This window comes from Protopterus annectens, chromosome 3.part1 (assembly GCF_019279795.1).
Source record: "Protopterus annectens isolate FY-2018-M chromosome 3.part1, PAN1.0, whole genome shotgun sequence".
Classification (NCBI taxonomy): domain Eukaryota; kingdom Metazoa; phylum Chordata; order Ceratodontiformes; family Protopteridae; genus Protopterus; species Protopterus annectens.
This window is the reverse complement of record NC_056732.1, coordinates 1,103,865,487-1,103,887,516: the sequence shown is the minus strand read 5'-3', so window position 1 is coordinate 1,103,887,516 and position 22,030 is coordinate 1,103,865,487. Positions and strand designations below refer to the sequence as shown.

Sequence of the window (22,030 nt, the reverse complement as noted above, 5' to 3'; positions counted from 1 at the left end):
ACTTGGAGTTCAGTGCACACTTTTTCTAAACATTACCATCTCCCTCTTTATTCCAAGTCTAGGGCTGGGTTTGCCACTGCAGTCTTGCAGGGTTTATTAGCAGCCCCCAATTCTTTATGATTTGGCCAACCTCCCTTCACTTTTGCTTTGGGATTCTACCCACAGGTTATGACTGCAGCAATGTGAGATGAAGAACATAGTACAGTTTTGTACCTACCATAAATGTAGATGTTCGAAGATCCACATTGCTGCAGTCCAATTTACCCTCCCTCCTTCCCCTCTGTAGTTTGGAGTGTTTGTTTGTTTGGGTTGTAGATATTGTTTGTACAGGGGTTTTGGAGGTTTTTTCTATTTTAGGCTGTGGCCTTTCTTTTTGGGCCTTCTGACATCTGGGGCAAGAAAAGACTGAGGATATGACGTCGGTCATGGGCTTTAATACCGGGACGCACTGACGTCAGATCTGAGCGCCCATGACCGACGCCAGCCTAATACTTTGGTATTCGGGCCGACCGAGGACAGCGGACTACCCACAGGTTATGACTGCAGCAATGTGGTTCTTCGAACATCTACATTTATGGTAGGTACAAAACTGTACTTTTCCTTTTTTAGAAATTGTATATAGTTGTGTTTATTGTGAGTTAAAAATAAAAATATACATATTTTTTTCTTTTTGTGAGTGTTTTTATTGAAATGAAAAATCTGGGAAAATGTGACATGGGTTAAAACAGAAACAACAGGCTTCATTTGCATGCAAGGTCAGCCTGCCAAACACAGTATGCATGTAAGTTGCAAACATATATTCAGAAAAAACTATCATGTAGTATATGTGAAGGTAATGACATGTTATTAGAATGACGCCTTATCAATCATTTCATGAATTGTGAATGGTTTTGTAGGTATATACAAGAAGCAAAATACTGAGTTACATTAAGAAGTATAGGCTACACACACCAGTGTTGCAAGAGAGTCATTTGGATAGAAATGAGCATGTAAGTTTTGCAAAGAAAGGCTTTCAGAATGTTATTTCAGCCGAGTGTCAGGAAAGTATTAAATGGGGGGATGATGATGCTGATTATCAAAGGAACTTCAATAATGATAGAAGAGGAAAAGAAAGGCATTAGTGGTACATGTGTGGTACTAATGGGTTACTGACAGGGAAGGATGTTCACACTGGTATGTAGAAGGAAGGACTTAAAAAAAAATCTGCTAGAGGGATTTGGAATTTATTGGAAAAAAATTAACAAAGGAACCAAGGTGGTAGGAGCAAATGACTAGGAAGGAAAAAGTCACAAAGTGAGATAAAGCCAAGCAGAAGTTTAGATTGTGGTTTAGAGACAGTCTTCCTTTCAAGGGATTGATATTGACAGTATAAGCAACAAGAAAGGGATAGTTGAGTGTTAAATGAAAGACCAGCTCTGGTTGACTTTATAGAGAACACTAGAACCGAAGCTGGAGTTCGAAAAGGGATTAATTAGTAGGACATACAAGATAATACATAAATTTAAGAATTAATCCGAAGAAGAAAAGACTGGGAAATGAGAATGGAAATGCAATGTGCAAAGGAACAGTGAGAGTTTATTTTCCTGGCTCCAAACTATGCAGCAAAGTCTAGATAGGTTGAGTTTTGCTTAAAATGTTTTGCATATGGTATTTTTATCGAAACAGAAACGAGGCTTCAGAGATTTTTTTTTTTTCATAGGTATACAGCAGTTGGAGGTGTGATGGGAAAGAGAGGTACTTGGGGAAAAAGAAGTTATGTACTCACCATAACATTCCATGTGAGTTGTTCATCTCGTCTTCACTCTTACAGATGGGTTCGGAGCCAATCCTCGTCTCCGAGTTGACCAACTACAAAGCTCGAGTTCTTTAGACAGCTTGAGGCCAAGTCCTTATCCCATGATGCACCCTGTGTTACCTCAGATCTTGTTTGCTGCCTCTAACAATACCATATGCCATTCTATCACTTTTTTAGTAAGTAAGCCATAGGAAAGACAAAGCAACCATAATAAAACATGAGTCTCGGTCCTTGGAAAAGCCTGGAGGGGGTTGGAAGGTGTGAAGTAAGAATGACGGCAAGATCAACAACTCACATGGAACATTATGGTGAGCACATAACTTCTTTATGTGAAGTTGTTCTATCTCGCCTTTCATTCTCACAGATGGGTAGCATCCCAAGCACCATCTTTCTCGGGTGGCTCACGGGAGTATGTTTCTCAGGACAGTGGAACCAAAGGAAACCCTGTCCCTGGAGGCCGTATTGACTTTGTAATGAGTGATAAAAATTTGAGGCTTTGACCAAGTGGCTGCTACACAAATGCTGTCTTTTGGTAGCCTGGCAGTAAAGGCTGAAGATGTGGAAACCGCTCTGGTTGAATGAGCCTTTATTTTGTGTTGAAGAGGTATATTGGCAGCTGAGTAAGTGAAGGTGATGCAATCTGATAACCATTTCGATTGTGGTTTTTGCCACAGGTCTACCTTTTCTGGAGTCTGAAAAGGAAACAAAAAGTTGTTCAGATCTTCTAAATTCTTTGGTTCTGTCTAGGTAAAATCGAAGTTGCCTGTGAACATCAAGTTTGTGGAACATATACTCCAAGTTATTGGTGTGTTTGGGGAAAAGAAATGGTAAATCTATGGTTTGGTTAAGGTTAGCTTCAGTACAAACTTTAGGTAAGAATGAAGGATTTGTTTGTAGTGAAACTCTTTATCAGAATGAAAAATCAAGTATGGGGGTTTTATAGGCAAGGCATGTAGCTCTGAAACTCTTCAGGCAGATGTGATGGCTACTAAAAAGACAGTCTTCCAAGTCAATTTCAAATTGCATGAAGAAGCTGGCAGAACCGGCGGAAGAATGATGCGTGAAAGCATAAAATTTAGATTCCGAGGTGTATAAGGGGATTTGCTGGGTGGTCTAAGGTGGAAAGTCCCCTTGAGAAAAGCTTTGGATAGCTTGTGTGACATTACATTAAAGCCTTCAATACCTACATGAAAATTAGAAATTGCAGCAAGCTGCACACGAATGGTGGCTGCTTCCACTCCCTTGTTGAAAAGCATAGTCAAAAATTCTAGTATGGAGGAAATAGGGGCTCGGTAAGGGTCAATGTTATTTTGAGAAGTCCATATGGAAAATCTCTTCCATTTGCTGAGGTATAATTTCCTAGTAGATGATTTATGAGAAGATATTAAAATATGTTTCAGTTGAGAGGTTATGGAACCTGGCTATCTTGGGAATAGGAGCAGCCAAGCTTTCAATTTCAGGGACTCAAGGGAGGGATGAAGAGCTCCCAACAAGTTCATCAGAAGGTCTGGAACTGGGTCTAAAATCCAGGGCTCTTCCAATAGATGAGGTCGAAAAAGGGGAACCAAATCTGATGAGGCCATTGAGGGGCTATAAGAATGATGGTTCTTCCCAGGGCTTTAGCTTTCTGTAACACTTTGGGTATCAGGGGTATTGGTGGAAAGGCATAAAGGAGACCCGGAGGCCAGTCGTACAAGTACACCCCTTGGGGCATCTCCCTGAGGGGGGATTAGGGCAAAATAGCTTCTGAATTTTGTGTTCATGGGGGGTGCAAAGAGATCGCAGCAAGGCTGGTGCCATCTGCGGTATATTTTTTCTGCTATTTCTTCTTTGCGGGACCACTCGTTAGGCAACAAGATTGCCCTGCTCATTTTGTCTGCTATTGCGTTGGATTTTCCCGGGATGTGCTTTGCTATCAGAAAGCACTGGGTGGTGATAGCCCATTGCCATACTCTTAGGGCCTCTCGACAAAGGGGATAGGATCTGGTTCTTCCTTATTTCTTTATATACCAGACCAATGACATGTCCGTCTTAATCGCAATTGTCCCCAGAGGGAGAGAGTCTTGAAAGTACTGCAACGCCAAGAGTATCGCTCTCATCTCCAGGACATTGATATGCAGATGCGTCTCTTGTTCGGTCCATGTGCCTTGGGCTGTTGTTACCTGAAAATCCCCCCCCACCTGATCAGAGAAGCATCCGTGGTCACAGTGGCCGATGGTGAGGGTAGGATAAAAGGGCGACCTATCGTTCCTTGGAGAGAGGTCAACCACCACCGAAGATCCTTTTTGCAGGAGTTTGTTAGAATGATGAGATGTGACATTGGGAGTTCTTGGTAGGACCATTGCATGAACAAGACCCATTGTAGAATCCACATGTACATACGACCTAAGGGAATTGCTATTATTGCAGCCTCCATCGTCCCCAACAATTTTAGCACATCTGAGGGTGGCACCTTGTCTCTGGATATGAGGTTCAGAATTTGATGTCGAAGTACCGATATCCTTTCTGAAGGAAGTTTTAAAGTGGTGGTGGTGGTGTCCAAATCTGCTCCAATAAACACAATATGTTGCGATGGCGACAAGGCAGATTTTTCTGAGTTTATGGTAATCCCCAGTTGATTGCAAAGAATGAGTGGTGTTCCTGGCTTGTATAAGCTGATGCCTGGTGGTGGCAGTGAGGAGCCAATCATCAAAGTATGGAAACTCCTGGAATCCCAAACGCCTCAGGTGAGCTGTGACCACTGCCATACATTTGGTGAACACTTTGGGGGCTGTAGTGAGACCAAAGGGCAGGGCTCGAAACGGTTACCTATTAGAAAATTGAAGTTACGGCACTTCGAATACCATATGGTTGACACCATATGATCGAAGTTCCGTAACTTCAAAATTTAAAAAAAAAAAAAAAAAAAAAAGAGAATGTACCCTGATGGTTAAAGCAGGGGGGGCAAGCCCCACTCCACCTGCTACTTAAATATACCAACTCCGCGACCGCACTTTAATGAACTACGGTGCGGAAAGGGAAGATTTCCCTTTCTTACACTGTAGCGCAATCTCAGAATTGGTATATTTAAGTAGAGGGGGTTGTTGGGGGTGCAAGGGGGCTTGCCCCCCTGCCTACACCCTTTCCTTTCCCCTTTTTTTTATGTTTAGTTTGATGAATTCGAATTTCCAATTGTTCGATCATTAAAGGTTGACCTTTAGTGATTCAGACAATTGGAAATTCGATGTTACAATAGGAACCCCTCGAAACTGGTAGTGATTGGCTCCCAGCCGGAAGCGCAGATGATCCCTGGATAGTCTGGCCGTTTTTATGTGGTAGTACGCATCCTGGAGATCTATCAAGCACATCCAATTGTCTTTCCCTAAAAAGGAAAGGATCGACTGTAGCGTGACCATCTGGAACTTCTCCTTCTTGACAAATCTGTTTAGTCTGTTGAGGTCCAAAAATAGGTCTCCAGTTCCCTGTCTTTTTTGGAGCAAAAAAAAAATCTTGAGTAAGTACTGGATCCTATCTGTTCTGCCAGGACTGGTTGGATGACTCTCTTTCTAGCAACCTTTGGACCTCTACGGTTGCGTGTTCCCTGTAACTGGGTGGAAAGTCCGGGATTTTTGTTATCAAGGGAGGTGGAGGGACAAAGGGAGTAAAATATCCTCTGGATATTATGCTTTGTACCCAGTTTATTTTTAGCCAGGCATCTGGGTACAAAGATAAGCGACCCCCGACTGCCTCCATAACTGTGGACAGTCAGGCCTCCTTTCAGGAGCACTGGTAGGGCTTCACAAAAAACTGATCTCTGTCGCCCTGCTTCTGTGGACGACCTCTGCCCCTGGAGGGGAGTTCACCACATGTGTCCTGAAAGGCTCCTTGGGCTTTTCAGAACCACATCTTTCCTCCCTTTTGACCTTTGGGGTAGGGTCTAGTAGTGGTGGAAAAATGGACTCCCAACAGCAGAGTCTTTCCTTCCTGCTCACACTTGGTAAGAGTTTCCTTTACTTTGGGCCCGAAAAGGGGCCAGCCATCAAAAGGGGTGTTTACAAAGGATGACTTAAAGGGCTCCGCAAAGGAACATAAGCGTATCCAGGAGTGTTTCCTAAGAGCAGTTCCTGTACCCACTGCCCTACTCGTTCCATCAGCAGTATATGATATCAGACGGATGGAAGAGTTTACTACAGAATTAAGAGTACCAAGCTGGCAATCATCCATGTCTGCAACTCCCTCCGCTACCATACCCTGTACAGTATCTCCAAGCTCTTTTAGGAGATCTCTTTGCAGTCTCGTGAAATGTGTGAGGTGGTTCAGTGATCGCATGGCAAAAGTCGCTGAACTGAACACACACATCCCGTATCTATCCATGATCCTAGAATCTCTGTTAGGAGGATGGACAGATAAAGTTTCCGACATCTCTATTTTGGTGGATGCCACCACCACCATGGCATCAACAGGCATTCCCTCCTCGAGAAAAGTCTTATCCTTAGGAGAAGAAATAAATTTATTAGGCCTCCTAGAGACAGGCTCCATGGTGTCCGGAGATTTCCACGCCCTTTATGAGACCAGCTCCACAAGCTCATCGAAGGGCGGAGACACCCAAGAGGTGGAGGGCTGAGACTCAAAAGCTTTCAGAAGGACCGACTCATCCTCAGTAGGGTTGGTTGGCTTCCAGCCACCCCTCTGCTTTAGGATTTCCAAGATGTCTGCAAATGAGATATCCTCCGAGGAGGACTATGAGGACCCTTCTGACTCATCCATGTCGGTGTCTGAGGTGACAGATTCCTGCGGGGAGTCTAGATGCTTCCTCTTGCAAATTTTCTTCCTGGGAACCTCATCAGTGGGAGCTTCTGGTGAGGTCTCTGAAGAGCAGGGTCCGCCCATTGGGGCTTCCTGCGGCTGAGGGTCTTTACAGTTCAAAGGGATCTGTGAGGCAGAAGTAGACACAGGTGCTTTAGGGGGAGGAGGTAGTTGGTCCTGACATTGTGGATGTCCTGGAGGCCATTACTCTCCTCATGGCATCAAAGGCACCTCTTCTCCGATGCAAAGGAACCCCTGGGTTTGAAGAAGCAGATGCTTCCCTTTGCACCAGAACAGTGGGCTCCGATCCAGAGGTAGGAGCCGAACTCCTTCACGCTGAAGCCCCAAGAGGCAAAGTCGGAGCCAAAAGATCGGTCCAACTGTCCTCCCCAGACCCAACCAGTGAATGTCTGTTCCTAAACCCCTCGATAGGCACCAAGGAAGTCTGAGTAGTCGGCACCATTGGAACTGGAACAGGCATCGGTTCTGAAGGCTCCACAATCATCAGCTCCAACTCCTCCTGCTCCGAAGCACCGGTTCGGCTCAGAGGAGGAAAAGAAGTAGATGGAAAAACAGCTGTTTGTTCCTGTTCCAAAACCACTTCAGTCAGAACAGATAATTTGGAAAATGCCGGTGCCTGTAACTACATCTGCACCACACGATCCACATCCAAATCAGATAGGCTTATCGAGGACCGAGATGAATGGATCGATGATGCCACCGATTGCAAGAATGGTGATTTTAACACTGCGGAGACCGGTTACAGGACCGGGGATCGGCTCTAAAAGGTTACGACGCTCAGCTCTGAAGGCTGTGGAGACGACGTCGATAATATTTTTGATGGTGTCGGGTCCAAAACTATGTTCCAAGGATGATGATTTTGAAGACTTGGTAGATTTTGAGGATTTAGATGTTTTATCATGATTGCTCAAAGCTTCTTGAAAAGAAGATTTTAATAGCCCTCTGTCAATCAACTTTCTTTTTCTTTCCTGTAGAACGCGGCTACTGAAAGAATGGCAAATGGAACCGCTCTCTTGTAAGTCCAAAGCACCCCAAACAGTAAACACAGTTAACATTACCATCAGTCACAGACATTTTCTGTCCACACTTTGGACATTTTTTAAACCCAGACTTCGGTTGTTTTTCCTTCTCTTGGTCAACCATATGAGAATGTAAATGCACACAAGAAAAAGCCTATTCAAACTTTCAATAATATCTCAAGCAACACACAACTATTCAAATATCTCTTGCAACACACAACTATTGAAACAGTAAATAGCCCCTAAATGAAAACAGGCTCTACAATACTAATTATTAAAGTTTCTAACAACACACTGTTGTAAAGCTTTAAAACTAATAAATTCTTAATAAACACTGCTAATCTACTGATTTAAACTACTAAAGGCACACCAGAAAAGAGGGAAGGGAGATACTAAAGCCTAATAAAACGACGGCCAAAGTAGTAGCTCTATAAAAGCTTATAGAAGGTAGCCAACAAACTAGTTCTACAAATTCTATAACAACTATTAAATGGAAAGGAAACTTAAAGCTATAATAAAAGGTATTCAAAGAGAAAATTTCTTTAGAAGAAAAACTGTACTGGCCTGAGCTGTGAAGTATCCTCCGATTTGTTGCAGCAGCAAACTAGATTTGAGGTAACCCACAGTGCATCATGGGATAGGGACTTGGCCTCAGGCTGTCTGAAGACCTCGAGCTTTGTAGTTGGTCAACTCGGTGCTGAAGATCGGCTCCAAATCCATCTGTAAGAATGAACGGCGAGATTGAACAACTTCACATCATGTTTTTTGTGGAAATGTTACAAATTGTTAACTGTTAAACATTCCCTACAGGATACATTTTCAGAAATGTTGGGGAAGTAAATTATTGTAACTGGCAGTTATTCCTTTTTGAGTTACAGTATAGAAACTGAATTGCCTAGACATAGCAAGGACTTGCTAAGTTTAATCTTACTGGCTTCCAAAGAAAGAGATCATTAAAAAATGGAAATCAAAAGGTAAACCAAAAGTAACAGAATGGTTGAAAGTTGTAAGAGAGAACATCAAATTGGGGATGGGATCTTTAGAAAAGGGAAGGAAGAGAACTGCATAGAAACAAATGGAATCTGTGGAACAATACATGCAGAATAATGTTTGGGGGGGGGGTGATTTTTTTTTTGGAAGGCAGGACTTGAACCATCTAATATTAATTTCAGTGGGAATTGTTATGAAACCATACACATGTATCATGCATGAAAAAGAAAAATCTGTTTTATATATAACTGCATGTATACCCATGTATAATATGTGAAGTTAATGATGTTTGAAATGAGTACCAGCATCTTAATGTGGCTGTGTTACTCAAAGGGATGAAGACCCTTCAGATCCAGCTTCACTAGATCCATTTAAGTTTCAAACCATGATTATAAATTTTGTACTACTCAAGAGAAAGGTTGAGGTAATATCAAAGTTACTACATATAGATCATGTGGTTTTATGTAAGAGAAGTAAACATTTGACAACAAGAAGTAAACATTTGAGAACATTAATAGAACAATAATGATTGAGAGGGAAGCAGAGTATAAGAAATATGCGCTAATTTTGGTGCATCTTGATTTAGCGAAAACTTTTAGTAGAGTCAAGTAGGATTTTATAAGTTGTACATTGGTAGCATTTTTGTTACCTACGTTTAAAAAAGGCTGTATGAAAGTCTGGGGCAAGAATTAAGGTAGGGGAGGGTTCCTGTCTGACAAGCTTATGTTTGAACAGAAGAGTCAATCAGGGATGTCCACCTTCCTGTTGTTTGCTTTGTATTTAGAGCCATTGGTAAATAAATTGAAGAGATTCACAAATTCAAGGATGTAACTTGTATGGTAATTAAGAAAAATTAGTTGTGCAGATGATGTTTACTATTTTATAAAGCCAAGCGAAGACATTTTGGTACGGTGGAACATTCTGAGACCGTTCCAAGTCTTCTTGAGATGTAAATAGAAATAGAAGCTGTAGAGAAAACCGTGTACTCTTGCAAGATTTGTTTGACCAATACCCATACTTATGGGCCTTGATAAGATGAAGTATTTAGGTTATGACATCTAAGAATGAGTGTGAAGAAACTGAGCAAAGGACAATATAAAAACTGAGAAACTGGGAGATGTCCTTCAAGGATGCATCTGCAGTCCTTACAAATGGGTAGTCCTTTCGTCAGGCAGCCCTTCGGTCGGCCGGATTCCAAAGTCTGGGTCTGGCCGCTGGTGTCGCTTCACCCGACGTCATAGCTGCAGTTCTTCGGGTATAAAGGCATCAGCCGACGCCATTTTCCTCAGTCTTTCTTGCCGCGTGGCGCCTGAAGCAGAAGCTGTTCGCAAGTGCCGGTCGGTCAGAACCAGAGATTACTACTACCGAATACTACTTCGAGGACTTCTAAAAAGCTAAGTACCCCGTTGGGGACTCTTTCTTGCCTCAGCCGATGTCAGAAAAAGTGAATAACTGTTTAACTTGTGGGAAACAAATACCTCATAAAGATTTCCACTCTCACTGCTTACCTTGTTTAGGCCCAGATCAGGCCCAGATCACGACGTAGCAGCTTGTCTAGCCTGTGCTTCTTTTAACCAACGGACGCTTAGACGTCGGTCGGAATTTGCAGATCAGTTTTTCGGCTCTGATTTTGCTTATATCATGCCGTCGGATCCTCCGACTTCACAAATAACCAAAAAACGCAGGGAAAAGGACTGACACTCACGGTCTGTGGTTTCGGCCGAAACCGCGGTTAAGCCAACCACGAGTGTCTCTGTTTCGGCTGAAACCGAGCAAGCGGTTCTTCCCCCAGCCGAAAACATGCCTTCTACCGAGGCCTCTTCTAACCTGGTGGAATCGGCTTCTGAAATCCAACCTGCAGTTGCGGTTTCTCAGGAATTATCAGACACTATTCCCTTGGATATTTCAACCCCTGCACGTGGAGCTGCTAGGCCTCCTGCAGCCATGTCTATTAAGTCCTTTGCCAGGGCTAAAGCAGCTAAAGCTTCAAAAACTGTGCCTGTCAAGCCCCCCTCTCACAGGCCCAGCACCAGTTCTCATATGCTTTCTTTGGCAGAAGATCTCATTTCTTTAATTCGTGGATCCCAGCCTCATCCAGACAGGACCACTCATCCACCTCCTGAGAAGAGGCCTAGAGCAGAGCCCCCAGAGCCAGTATCCACAGATGATTCCTCTGATGACTCAGAACATACAGACCCTCCTGAGGCTCCTTATTCCCCTTACGAAGACTCTGATGCTGAAGAGTCCATACCGTCAGCCTCTCCACCTGAGGAATTTTCCTTTGGGGAAACCTTGCATGCTATGAGGGAACAATTTCAGTGGCAGGGCCAAGATTTCTCAGACTCCAGAAAAAGGCTTAGAACCTTTCTACATTTGCCACAGCATAGGCCTTTAGCTATACCTCCAGTTCTTTCTGTTGTAGATGATGCATTTAATGATGCTTGCACTGCTCCTGATTCATTTCCTCCGGCCCCTGCTAAGCCCGATAGATTCTACAGGGTCCCGGACACTCATCACCATTTATACAAGGCTCCTTTTGCAGATCCAGAGACTATCTCCCAGGGCCCTAAGGCTGTAGCAACTACATCTGCTAAAAACCCCCTCCCCTCTGAAAGGGAATCCAGGTCCTTAGAGATGGGGTAAAAAAGTTTACACTTCTGCTACTCTGTCAGCTAGGGCTTTGAACTTTCAATTTCATATGATTCAATATCAAGAGTTTATGCTAGACCAGTTAACTAAAAAGCTGTCCTCTGAAGAATCTTTAGATAAGAAATATGTTCAGGAAATGGTACATAACATACAGCAGGTTAGTAACCATTCTTTAAAATGTGGCTATGATGCACCGGAGGCTTCCTTTAGATCAGCCATGATTGGCACAGTTATCAGGAGACATGCATGGTTGAAAGAGCAGGCATTACCAGACCATGTCAAATCAAAGCTTTTAGATGCACCCATGGACAAAGTCAATTTATTTGGTTCTCCTGCACAGCAGGTACTGAAAAAGATGGAAGAGAAGGCAAAATCTGTACAAACAGTGAAAGATTTCTTACAGGTTCAACCTCCAAGGTTTAGCAGGAACTGGCCCTCCAAGAATTGGTCCTTTCCGGACTCCTCTAAGACACAGAGAGGCAGGAATAGGCGTTCAAGAGGCAGAAACCAATCCAGGGGTGCCTACAGGGGACGCCAGTGGCAGGGTAACAACCAACGAGGCACAGACGCAGCCACCACCACTACAACACAATCACAGTGACTTGGCTGTGGCACCGCCTACCAGGGAACAACTGGAAGCACCCTTAGGCGGAAAGCTAACCTTATTTTCAAAGAACTGGCATTGCATCACAATGGAAAAATGGATTTTGCAAACTATTGACCAAGGTTACAGGTTCCATTTCCATACTCTACCAGGAAAGAGAGGAATGCCAAACCTACCACCTACTCAAAGGGCAGAAGCTCTAAAGCAAATATCTCAATTATTAAGAATGAGAGCTGTGGAAAAGGTACCATCTATGGAACAAGGAAAGGGATTTTACTCCAGATTCTTCCTGGTACCAAGAAAAGAGAGCAAATGGAGGCCTATTCTTGACCTGTCCGCTTTAAACACATTCCTCATTGTTACAAAATTCAAAATGCTGACCCTACAGCAGCTTCTTCCCATGCTGGGCAAGGAGTCTTGGCTGGTAACTCTAGATCTCAAGGAGGCATACCTGCACGTCCCCATACGACCAAATTGCAGAAGATACCTCAGATTTCTTGCAGGATCAGAGCATTATCAATTCTCAGCATTGCCCTTTGGCTTATCTACTGCGCCCAGAGTGTTCACAAAATGCCTGGCATCAGTAATTGCTCATTGCAGACTTCAGGGAATCCAAATTTACCCCTACCTGGACGACTGCCTGATACAAGCGGACAACAAAAGCAAGCTAACAGAAGACTTACAAAGAGTCATTTACCTGCTGCAAGCCCTGGGATATACAGTCAATATAAAAAAGTCAAGGCTGATTCCATCCCAAAGAATAACCTTTCTGGGTGCAGAGCTGGACATATCAAAACAAATGGCATTCCTAACTGCAGAAAAGAAAGAGCAACTACCTCCCTACTTCTTGGCATTAACAAAGCAGAACCATCTAACTGCAAGAAAAGTACTGCAAGCCCTAGGCTTCATGGCATCCTGCATAATTCTGGTCCCTCATGCCAGACTGCATATGAGAAAGCTACAGTGGTACGTAAAGAATTTGTGGTCTCAACACAAGCACAGCCTAGAAACCAAAATTCCAATAATCCCATGCCTGAAGCAAGAGTTCCTATGGTGGGCTCAGGCCTGTCAATCAAACACAGGATTGCCCTTCTGCAACAGTCAACCAAGCCAAACCATCACGACAGACGCCTCAGACCTCGGTTGGGGGGCACACATGCTGGACAAGTGCATACAAGGCTTATGGACTCAAGACCAGCTGCGCCTGCACATAAATCTAAAGGAAATGCTGGCAGTAAAATTGGCAATCCAGTCATTCAGACCATTTCTCCAAGAAGGTCAGTTGATAAGGACAGACAACACCACAGTTATGTGGTACATCAACAAACAGGGAGGCACACATTCATACCCTCTATGCCGGCTGGCACTGGACCTATGGGATGTGGCTCTGAGCTACAACATTCAGTTACAAGCAATTTTGTACCGGAAAAGAAAACATTCTAGCAGACATATTAAGCAGAACTACCACGGATGCCCACGAATGGATGCTGCATCCGGACATCTTCAAAGCCATCACAAGAGAATGGGGATTACCACAAATAGACTTATTTGCATCCCCACTCAATCACCAGCTAAAGAAATTCTGCACAAGGACGTACCACCCACTTGCTTGGAAGGTGGACTCCTATCTTTCAGTTGGAAAAACCTGACAGCATACGCATTCCCACCACTTCCTTTGATGCACAAGGTGCTTTTGAAGATCAAAGAGGAACGTCCAAGGATCATTCTGATAGCTCCAGACTGGCCAAGGCAACATTGGTACCCATTACTGAGGAGCATGTCCCGGGAACAAATATGGGCACTACCCCTGATCCCATTGCTGTTAACACAGAACAACTACAACATCCTGCATCCAAACCTGAAAACTCTGCAACTAACTGCCTGGAACATTACATAGGAACAATTAACCCAAATTTATCCCAAAGGGTTAAAGACATACTCCTTGAGGCTCGTAGACCTTCAACAAGAAAGAATTATGCAGCAAAATGGAAAAGATATCTCATTTGGAGTACTGCAAAGGGAGAAGATGTGGCACTGGTAAACATAGCCAGCATCCTGGAGTACTTGGCAGAGCTCTTCCATACAGGCCTGTCCTATTCTTCCATCAAGACACATGCATCAGCTATTTCAGCAGAATACAGCTTGGATCCTCCTGTCTTCTCACATCCTCTGCTCAGGCAGTTTCTGAGAGGAATTAAAAATGTAAAACCTCCCAGGAAACCACCATTGCCAGCATGGGACTTGAACTTTGTGCTAGAAAAATTGACACTTCCCCCTTTCGAACCAGCAGCAACAGCAGAATAACAATACTTATCCTGGAAGACTGCTTTCCTGCTGGCAATCACCTCAGCAAGAAGGGTCTCTGAACTACAGGCATTAATGGCAGTGCAACCCTTCCTGATCTTCCATCAAGATAGAGTGCCCATGAGAACAAATCCTACATTTATGCCTAAGGTGGTATCCAGAGTGTCTTTAAATCAAGCTATCCACCTACCTACATTCTTCCCCAACCCACAGAACAGGGGAGAAAGACTGTTGCATACCTTGGATGTACATAGACAATTACGCTACTACCTGGACAGGACCAAGTCCAATAGAATAACTGACCAGCTTCTGGTAGCATATGCAACAGGAAAGGAAGGAAAACCAATTTCAAAACAGACAATCTCCAAATGGATAGGAAATTGCATTAGATTTTGTTACTCCTACCATGGAAAGAAAACTCCAGAGAACATCAGGCCTCACTCCACAAGGGCTACAGCCACTACCACAGCTTTCTTACGAGGAGTGGCTACCAAGGACATTATAGAGGCTGCTACTTGGACCTCCGTGCATACATTTGCCAAGCATTACAATTTACCTTTATACTCTAGATCCCGAGCAGGGTTTGCCACTGCTGTTTTGCAAGGGATCCTAACTACACCATAATCTCTCCTTTTTCCTCCTCCCCTAGTTTAGCTATGGTATTCTACCCATTTGTAAGGACTGCAGATGCATCCTTGAAGGACATAGTACAGTTTTGTACCTACCATAAGTGTAGATGTCCGATAGGAATGCATCTGCAGTCAGGATTACCCACCCACCTTCCCCTCTGTGGTACTCCTAGGGTATTTGCCATCCTTCAGCTAGCTTGGGGGGGATCTATTATAGTGTATTTGTTTGTATATATGTACATACATGCTTATTTTATGTGTTTGCTCTCTACTATTTGGAAACATTGGCATTTATCCAAATTTAGCCATCCAAGAGGGCACCTGGCATCTGGAGCAAGAAACACTGAGGAAAATGGCGTCGGCTGATGCCTTTATACCCGAAGAACTGCAGCTATGACGTCGGGTGAAGCGCGACACCAGCTGAAGCCAGACCCAGACTTTGGAATCCGGCCGACCGAAGGGCTGCCTGACTACAGGACTACCCATTTGTAAGGACTGCAGATGCATTCCTATCGGACATCTACATTTATGGTAGGTACAAAACTGTACTTTATTTGTTATGGAAGTGGATAGTAAAATATAAGTACTGAAAATGTTTAGTTCCTTTAGTGTTATATTTAGGTCAAGTGCATTTGGGTCAACCTGCGGGAGTCTCTTACCTTCTTCACAGTCTTATCCAACTATCCCATCTTCTCTCTCATTGAATCTAGACGTAATCATTCCCTCTTGCCTTTTTCAAATCTCTCCCAAATCTTCTCAGAATCATCATCTGCTTTCCTACACATGACCAAACCACTATATCTGTTTTTGACCTTTTCTGCAATTGGGGCTATTTTGGCTTCTGCTGTAGTATCCTCATTTATCCCACAATGCACTTCCTACCACCCATCTCAGGCACTTAATCTCCACCACCTTAACCTTCCTCAACTGCTCTGCCTTGGTTACCCAGGTTTCTGTGCCATATAGAAGCACTGGTCACACCACTGTTTTCTACTCCTAACTTTTTAGCTTCTGTGGTATTCTGTCACACACTACTCCTGATGCATTATGCCATTTGATGCAGCACTTCTGAGTCTATATTTGACATCCTTATTCAGAGTTAAACCTTTTCAACTACTCCTCCTAGATACTAAAAGCTGATAAACCTGTTCCACTGTTTCCCTTTTCATCTTTTTCTGAGTTCCCCTATTTGTTGTCATGACAAACCATCTTTTCAGTACACTTTCATTCCACGTGCCTTCATTTTTGCATTCCAGTCTTATTGATTGGTGAAGTTCCCAATTCGAGTCTGCTTGTTGTGCAACATCATTTACATACAACTTTGTTGCTTTGAATTCTGACCTGTTTGGTAATGTAAGCCATCACCAGTATGAACAGCAGTTTGCTCAGAGTTGCATCCTGATACATTCCCTCGTCCACTGAGAACACTTCTGAGAGTCTGGACATTGTTCATATTTGTCATCAAGTCCTTGTACATAGCCTACACTAGTTTGATCAGTGTTTCTGGGACTTCAAAGAAAAGCAGGACTTTCTGAATAAATTTTCTTGTTGCCTCGTCATATGCTTTCTCCAGTTATAGGAACAACCTGTTGTATTCTTTCCTTACCTCCAGTTTCTTCTACACTATCTTTCTCACTACAACCATTGGGTTTATTGTGCTGCCTCTTGATCTAAATCCAAACTGCTCATCTCCTATCTTTTACTTGTTTTCTGCATATTTATTTGTCAGTCACTATGTGCAGTGTGACAGGAGTTAGATACCTCTGTACTACCAACAGTTGTGGGTGTCCCATTTTTTCTTTTATACTGACACTAGAATGCTTATTCATCAGTCATCTGGAATATGCTTTTCCCTCCGTACTAGGTTGAATATCCTCCGGAGCTGTTTCTCCCCTAACTTAACCAACATCTTGATCATATCTGCTGTAACTTCATCTGAGCCTGTTGCTTTCCCTGAATTAATTTTCCTTAATGCTGTACTTCCAGGGTGATGTATTTTTCCTTCTTCATTATTGGTTGTGCATGGAACGATACAGCTTTGGTGGGATTTTCTTTATTCAGAAGATGCTGGAAGTACCACTTTTCTGCCTGTCTTTAGACTGGTGAGCAGATTGTTGCTGGCATCCCTTATGAATGGTACATGATTATCATCTTTTTTTCTCTCTGCCTTGCTACCAGATAGAGTTGGTTTGCACTATCTGCTAAGTCACTTTCCAGAAGCTGGGTAGTAAAGTCTCTGTGATGTCTTTTTATTTGCCTTTGTGACTACTGTGTTAGTCTCTGTCTTAGCTAACCAGTATTATTTCTTTGCCTGGTCTGTCTTTTCTTATCCCCCCCTTTTTCTTGCACTCATTCATTTATTTAACTCCGTGGATTACTGCGTTTCACCACCAGCTTTTCTTTAATTTATTTCCATACCTGGTTAAGCTATACATCTGCACTATAGTCTTCATGCATGCTGTTCCTGAAACACTACCACTCTTGTCCACCTCTTTCTTCCACTTTTTGAGGTGAGAGACCTGAGTGTTGCCTTGAACTTCTGGGCTGTTGCTTCAGTCAACTGTCAGGTCTTCAGCCTAGTTTCTGTTGACATTAGAGCCTTCTATGTCCATTGCTTGCAGCTGATTGTGGCTGCCAGTGGTTTGTGACGGAGGCAGACAGTTTCACTTTGGATGACTTTGCAATCTCTAATTTTATCCCAGTACCCTTTCCTTTAGTATGCCAGAGTTTGTTGTTGACCACTCTTGTATGTAATTTTGTGTCTTTCTTATCGAACCATATGCTGACGACTGTAAAACCATTTGATAGAGAGGTGTAGAATCGTAACTTCATTATTCGTGATACCCCACCTGTGGACCCAGGCAGTTCACATATCCTGTTTTGACTAACCCAGTGCAAGCATTCAGGTCCCAAATTATCAACACCAGCTCATTTTGCCCTGCTTTATCTAGTAGGTCCTGCAGTTGCTACCTGAATTCTTTTTTCTTCACCATCATAATCCTACTGTGGCACACAGACCGAGATTATGAATGCTACACTGTCTGTGCACTGGAGTGTGATTGCCTGAGGTTCATACCTCTTAACTGTTTAGATTTTAACATATATTTTGGTGTGTTCCTCATAATTGTGGTTTTCTGGCAACTTATTGAGGATCAAAGTCACTAATGACATGCAGACTTCATATCCTTCAGAAAATGCATGCTAATGCAAAGTCTGTTGTTCTACAAACTTTTTAATTTTTTAAGAGCAATTTTTAAAATTTGTCCTTGCTTTTGGTCCTTTGCCACCACCACCACCACACACACACATTTTTGATTTGTAGGTAGTGAGGTAGAGAGAGATGACGAGGCTTTTGTCACTAACTCTGATTATATCCCTCACTGTCTACAACAGGATGTTATTGTAGAAGGCAGTAATGATAAATAAGTATACACTAAACACCATCATTTTCTAATGTTTTTACAGTGGAAAATGCAAGAACGTTAACATGCCATTTGTATGAAAAGTAAAAAGGTGTTTTAAAACCAAATTGGTATATATAGTTGCAGCTATACATATAAATACGTACTCTACGTGAGCAAGTTTACAAACAGCTTGCTCTCACATTTGCAATCATTCTTGTTTTATCTGATTAGTTGTAGCTCTTGTTGATTTGCTAGTATAATGTTCATCTTTAGGTGTTTTATGGGGTATAAAAGATTAGATGATCCTTTTAATTTTAAGTAATTGATTCATCTCCTGGGTCAAATAAAGTATTTGTTTATTATTCCTGAACCTTGGAATGATTTAGGTTTTGTTCTGAAAAAAATGCATCAGTACTAGGTCTTTCATAATAGAGGTAATGCAGTTACTCTCCACGACACTTTGAATAGCTTCTTAAATGATAATTTTATTGAAATACTCCATTTTTTTCTTTTCTATGTTTATAAAAGTAGCAGTGTGCTGTGCTTGTAGGCTTACTGTATTTCTGGTGTCAAATAGCATTGTTTCATTAGATTTTATTTTAATAGCCTGCAGTAATTCCGTGATTGTTTGCATAACCCTTTAAACGGATTACTTGATTAACTAATTTACTTTATGTACTTGGGTTACTGCCCATATATCAATGGGGGTATTTGGCTGACAGTGCAGGCATTGCAAATGCTTTGCGATGCTGAAATCTGCACTCACACAATGCTTCAGCATGTTGAACATATGCATTAAGTTTTGGTTTTGTCTTGATGACCATCAAAAGTACTCTGATATTCTCTCTCCTTTTTTTTTTTTAGCGGAGGTGAAGCGTGTTGGTGACACAGTGCTAGGTATGGCAACTCAGTGTGTTCAGATGAAAAATGTCCAAAAGACTACACCACAGACGCTTTCAAACCTGTGTTTAAAAATCAATGTCAAGTTGGGTGGAGTGAATAACATCTTGCTGCCCCAAGGGAGGTGAGTTCATAGCTTTCACTGAGTAAGAAACAGGTCTGTGATATTTACTTATCTGTATCAGACTGTCTCACTGCCCGCCTGAACGCAGGTCGTGCATCCATCAGACTGATGTACGTTAGGTCATTGGTACTGTTGCTTTGCTTGGTCAGTTTTCAGGTAAGTGCCCATTGGGGAACCTTCCTTTTTTTGTATTTTGGACTGTATTTTAAAACTTTTTTTAGATGTCAGCTAGGCGGGGGGAGTGCCTGTGCTGTAGGCAGATTCCATGCAAGGACTTGCACACTTAAGTACCTTTTTTGTTTAGGCCCAGAACATGACTGCAAATCCTATTTTGTCTGCCAGTTGTTCCACAGAAAAGAGGAGAGACATTCACCAGGTTTGTCACTGCCATCAGACAACATTCTCTAAAAGTGACCTACTACACCTGCAGAACCAGGTCTCAACATGTAATCATTTACTGGATATTCAAGGCCTGACTAAAGAACACAAATAATCCTCCACACTGAGTCAGTGAACCTGACTGGATTCATGAGGGTGGGCTGGGAAGAAGAGTCTCCATTCTCAAGTGATACCATTCAGCTCTGGCATGAGGTTTGAAGGGTGACTATCTGGGAATAGGAAAGCTGTGAAAAGACTATGGCCATTTGATTGATGAGTAGTAGGAATGCATCCCAAGTAGTATCCTCCACTGTGGGCATTGAGGGGAGGAGTTTTACCTCATGAAGGCCCAGTGTCTTGCAAAGTAGAAGAGGAGCATTAACTCAAAATCTTACTAGCTGAAGCAGAGTAACCAGACAGGAGTGTCCTTTCCCTCCTCTTATTTGCTTTGTATGTTGAGGCATTGGCAAATAAAATAAGTGAGATTCAAATTCAGGTGTGTATAACCACTATTTTGTGTAACCAAGAAAAGCTAGCTTTATTTGTAGATGATATTTTGTACTTGATAAATCCATAAAAGGACATTCTGAGACAGTTTCAGGTCTTTTCAAGATGCACAGTAAATGAAGATAAAACAAAAACTATAAGATAAACTAAGTAGCCACACATGAATTGGTTCAGCAATACCCATATCCATGTGAACAAATAAGATGTATTTATAATGTATGGATTAACAACAGTTATATTACGGCAGCTAAGTATATGTGGGAAGTGACTAAACCAAAATAATACCAAACTTGTAAAGTTGGAAGCTCATGATTATGTATATGGATCGTGTGCTAGAAGCAGTGAAAATGTTTCTAGTTCTTTTAGTTTTATATACAGGTCAGGTGTATTGTTATTAAACAGAGAAGAAACAGTGGACCATAACTAATAGTTGAAGGAATTTATTTGAGAGGGGAAGACGGCAAGAGTTCAAAGGGATCAGCTGTTTCTCCCCATAAAGCAATGTATTTTAGGATTACCTGATTTGAAGCAATACTATAAAGCTATGCATTTAAAGTTAATACAGATCAAAGTGAAAAGGCATGACATTGAAACTGAGGGGGTGTCAAGAAATAAGCAGAGCGTAAGATTTTGGCTGTAGGTCCTTAAGAATAATGACTGTACATAATATTATATTTATAAAGTAGCAGAAAGCATTCTGGGAACTAAACCTACACAGGAATGGAGAAAAGAGATTTTACCAATAGGAAGGATCAAATTGTATAGAAATAAATAGAATTTTGGGGAATAGTACATGCAGAATAATGTTCAGGAGGAGAAGCAGGAGCGAGGTTTAAGGGAAGGCAGAAACTGAGCAATTTATGCAGTGTTGGAGTGAATGGAAAAAGAAAACATGTATGTATATTGCAAAAAATAATGGAAATGTTATGATTTGGGGGGGGGGGGGTTTCTATTAAAGCCTGCCGATACATTAATAAATGTGTTTAAAAATCATTAATAGCTGCTTATCTGAATGAGCAAGTCCAGCATATTAAATATAAAACCTTTAAAAAGGATGACTGTTTGCAGACAAGATTTTTTTTCATTTATACCGCAAACCACTTGGACCGATGGTAGTGTTATTAGTGATAAAATCAGTTAGATCTTTCTTCTAAACACACTTTGAAATGAGGGCAGTGTAAGCAGTGTGTGTGGATAGCATGCACAGCAATCAGTGGGACTGAGTCCTGAGCCATACCTGTAATTGGTGAAAATAGTGAGCTAGAGTAGTGATCAGAAAACCCTACTACTCAGTATAGGTGGTGCCACCTTCTGCTGCAGCAATATGTTGGCTCTACCCGATCGAGTAAAAAAAAACAGAAAATGAATAGGAAAGCCATTAAACAAAAGCAGCTACTTGAAAACTTTCAAGTTGTCTTTGGACTGTGCAACCTAAAAATATATGAAAGGATGAACTTATGGTAACAAATGTCATATAAGCAGATGACCAATGTGGCCAGTGGAACAGAAATGGAAAATATATAAAGAGCTCTATATGTATTTCATCATCACACAGGAGACAAGACAGGATTGAAGGTGCTTCAGACAAAAACACAGATTCACAACGAAAAGTCTTCAAAGCGACAGATGGTGGAATACAGTCACTCTTTACATGCAACGCATACAAAAGCTATCCTGGAGTAAGGCATTGCTAAGCCACTGCCACGGCATAGGAGAATAAAGCCTTGACTATGGCCCAGGTGACCTGGGTTTGATTAGCAACTCAGGATTATGAGGTGCTAAATAGGCTGGCATATCCTATGGATGGAGAGGATGCAAACTTAGATATTCGTTGTGACTGATTCCTGATGGAGTCTGGGAACAGACAGAGGGCAGCCCTGTCTTAAGTGGGAATAGGGACCTTTACTGAGTCACCATGGAG

The 22,030-nt window shown here is 42.2% G+C and overlaps 1 protein-coding gene across 2 annotated transcripts in view; it reads left to right on the top strand.

Annotated features, from left to right (window-relative positions):
• AGO2 (argonaute RISC catalytic component 2) overlaps positions 1-22,030 on the top strand; it is a 2,267,075-nt gene that overhangs the window by 1,384,653 nt on the left and 860,392 nt on the right. For both annotated transcript variants that reach the window (XM_044067244.1, XM_044067245.1), the window contains exon 13: positions 19,065-19,224. In XM_044067244.1, the coding sequence (XP_043923179.1) occupies positions 19,065-19,224 (160 nt within the window). The remainder of the gene's footprint in view (positions 1-19,064; positions 19,225-22,030) is intronic.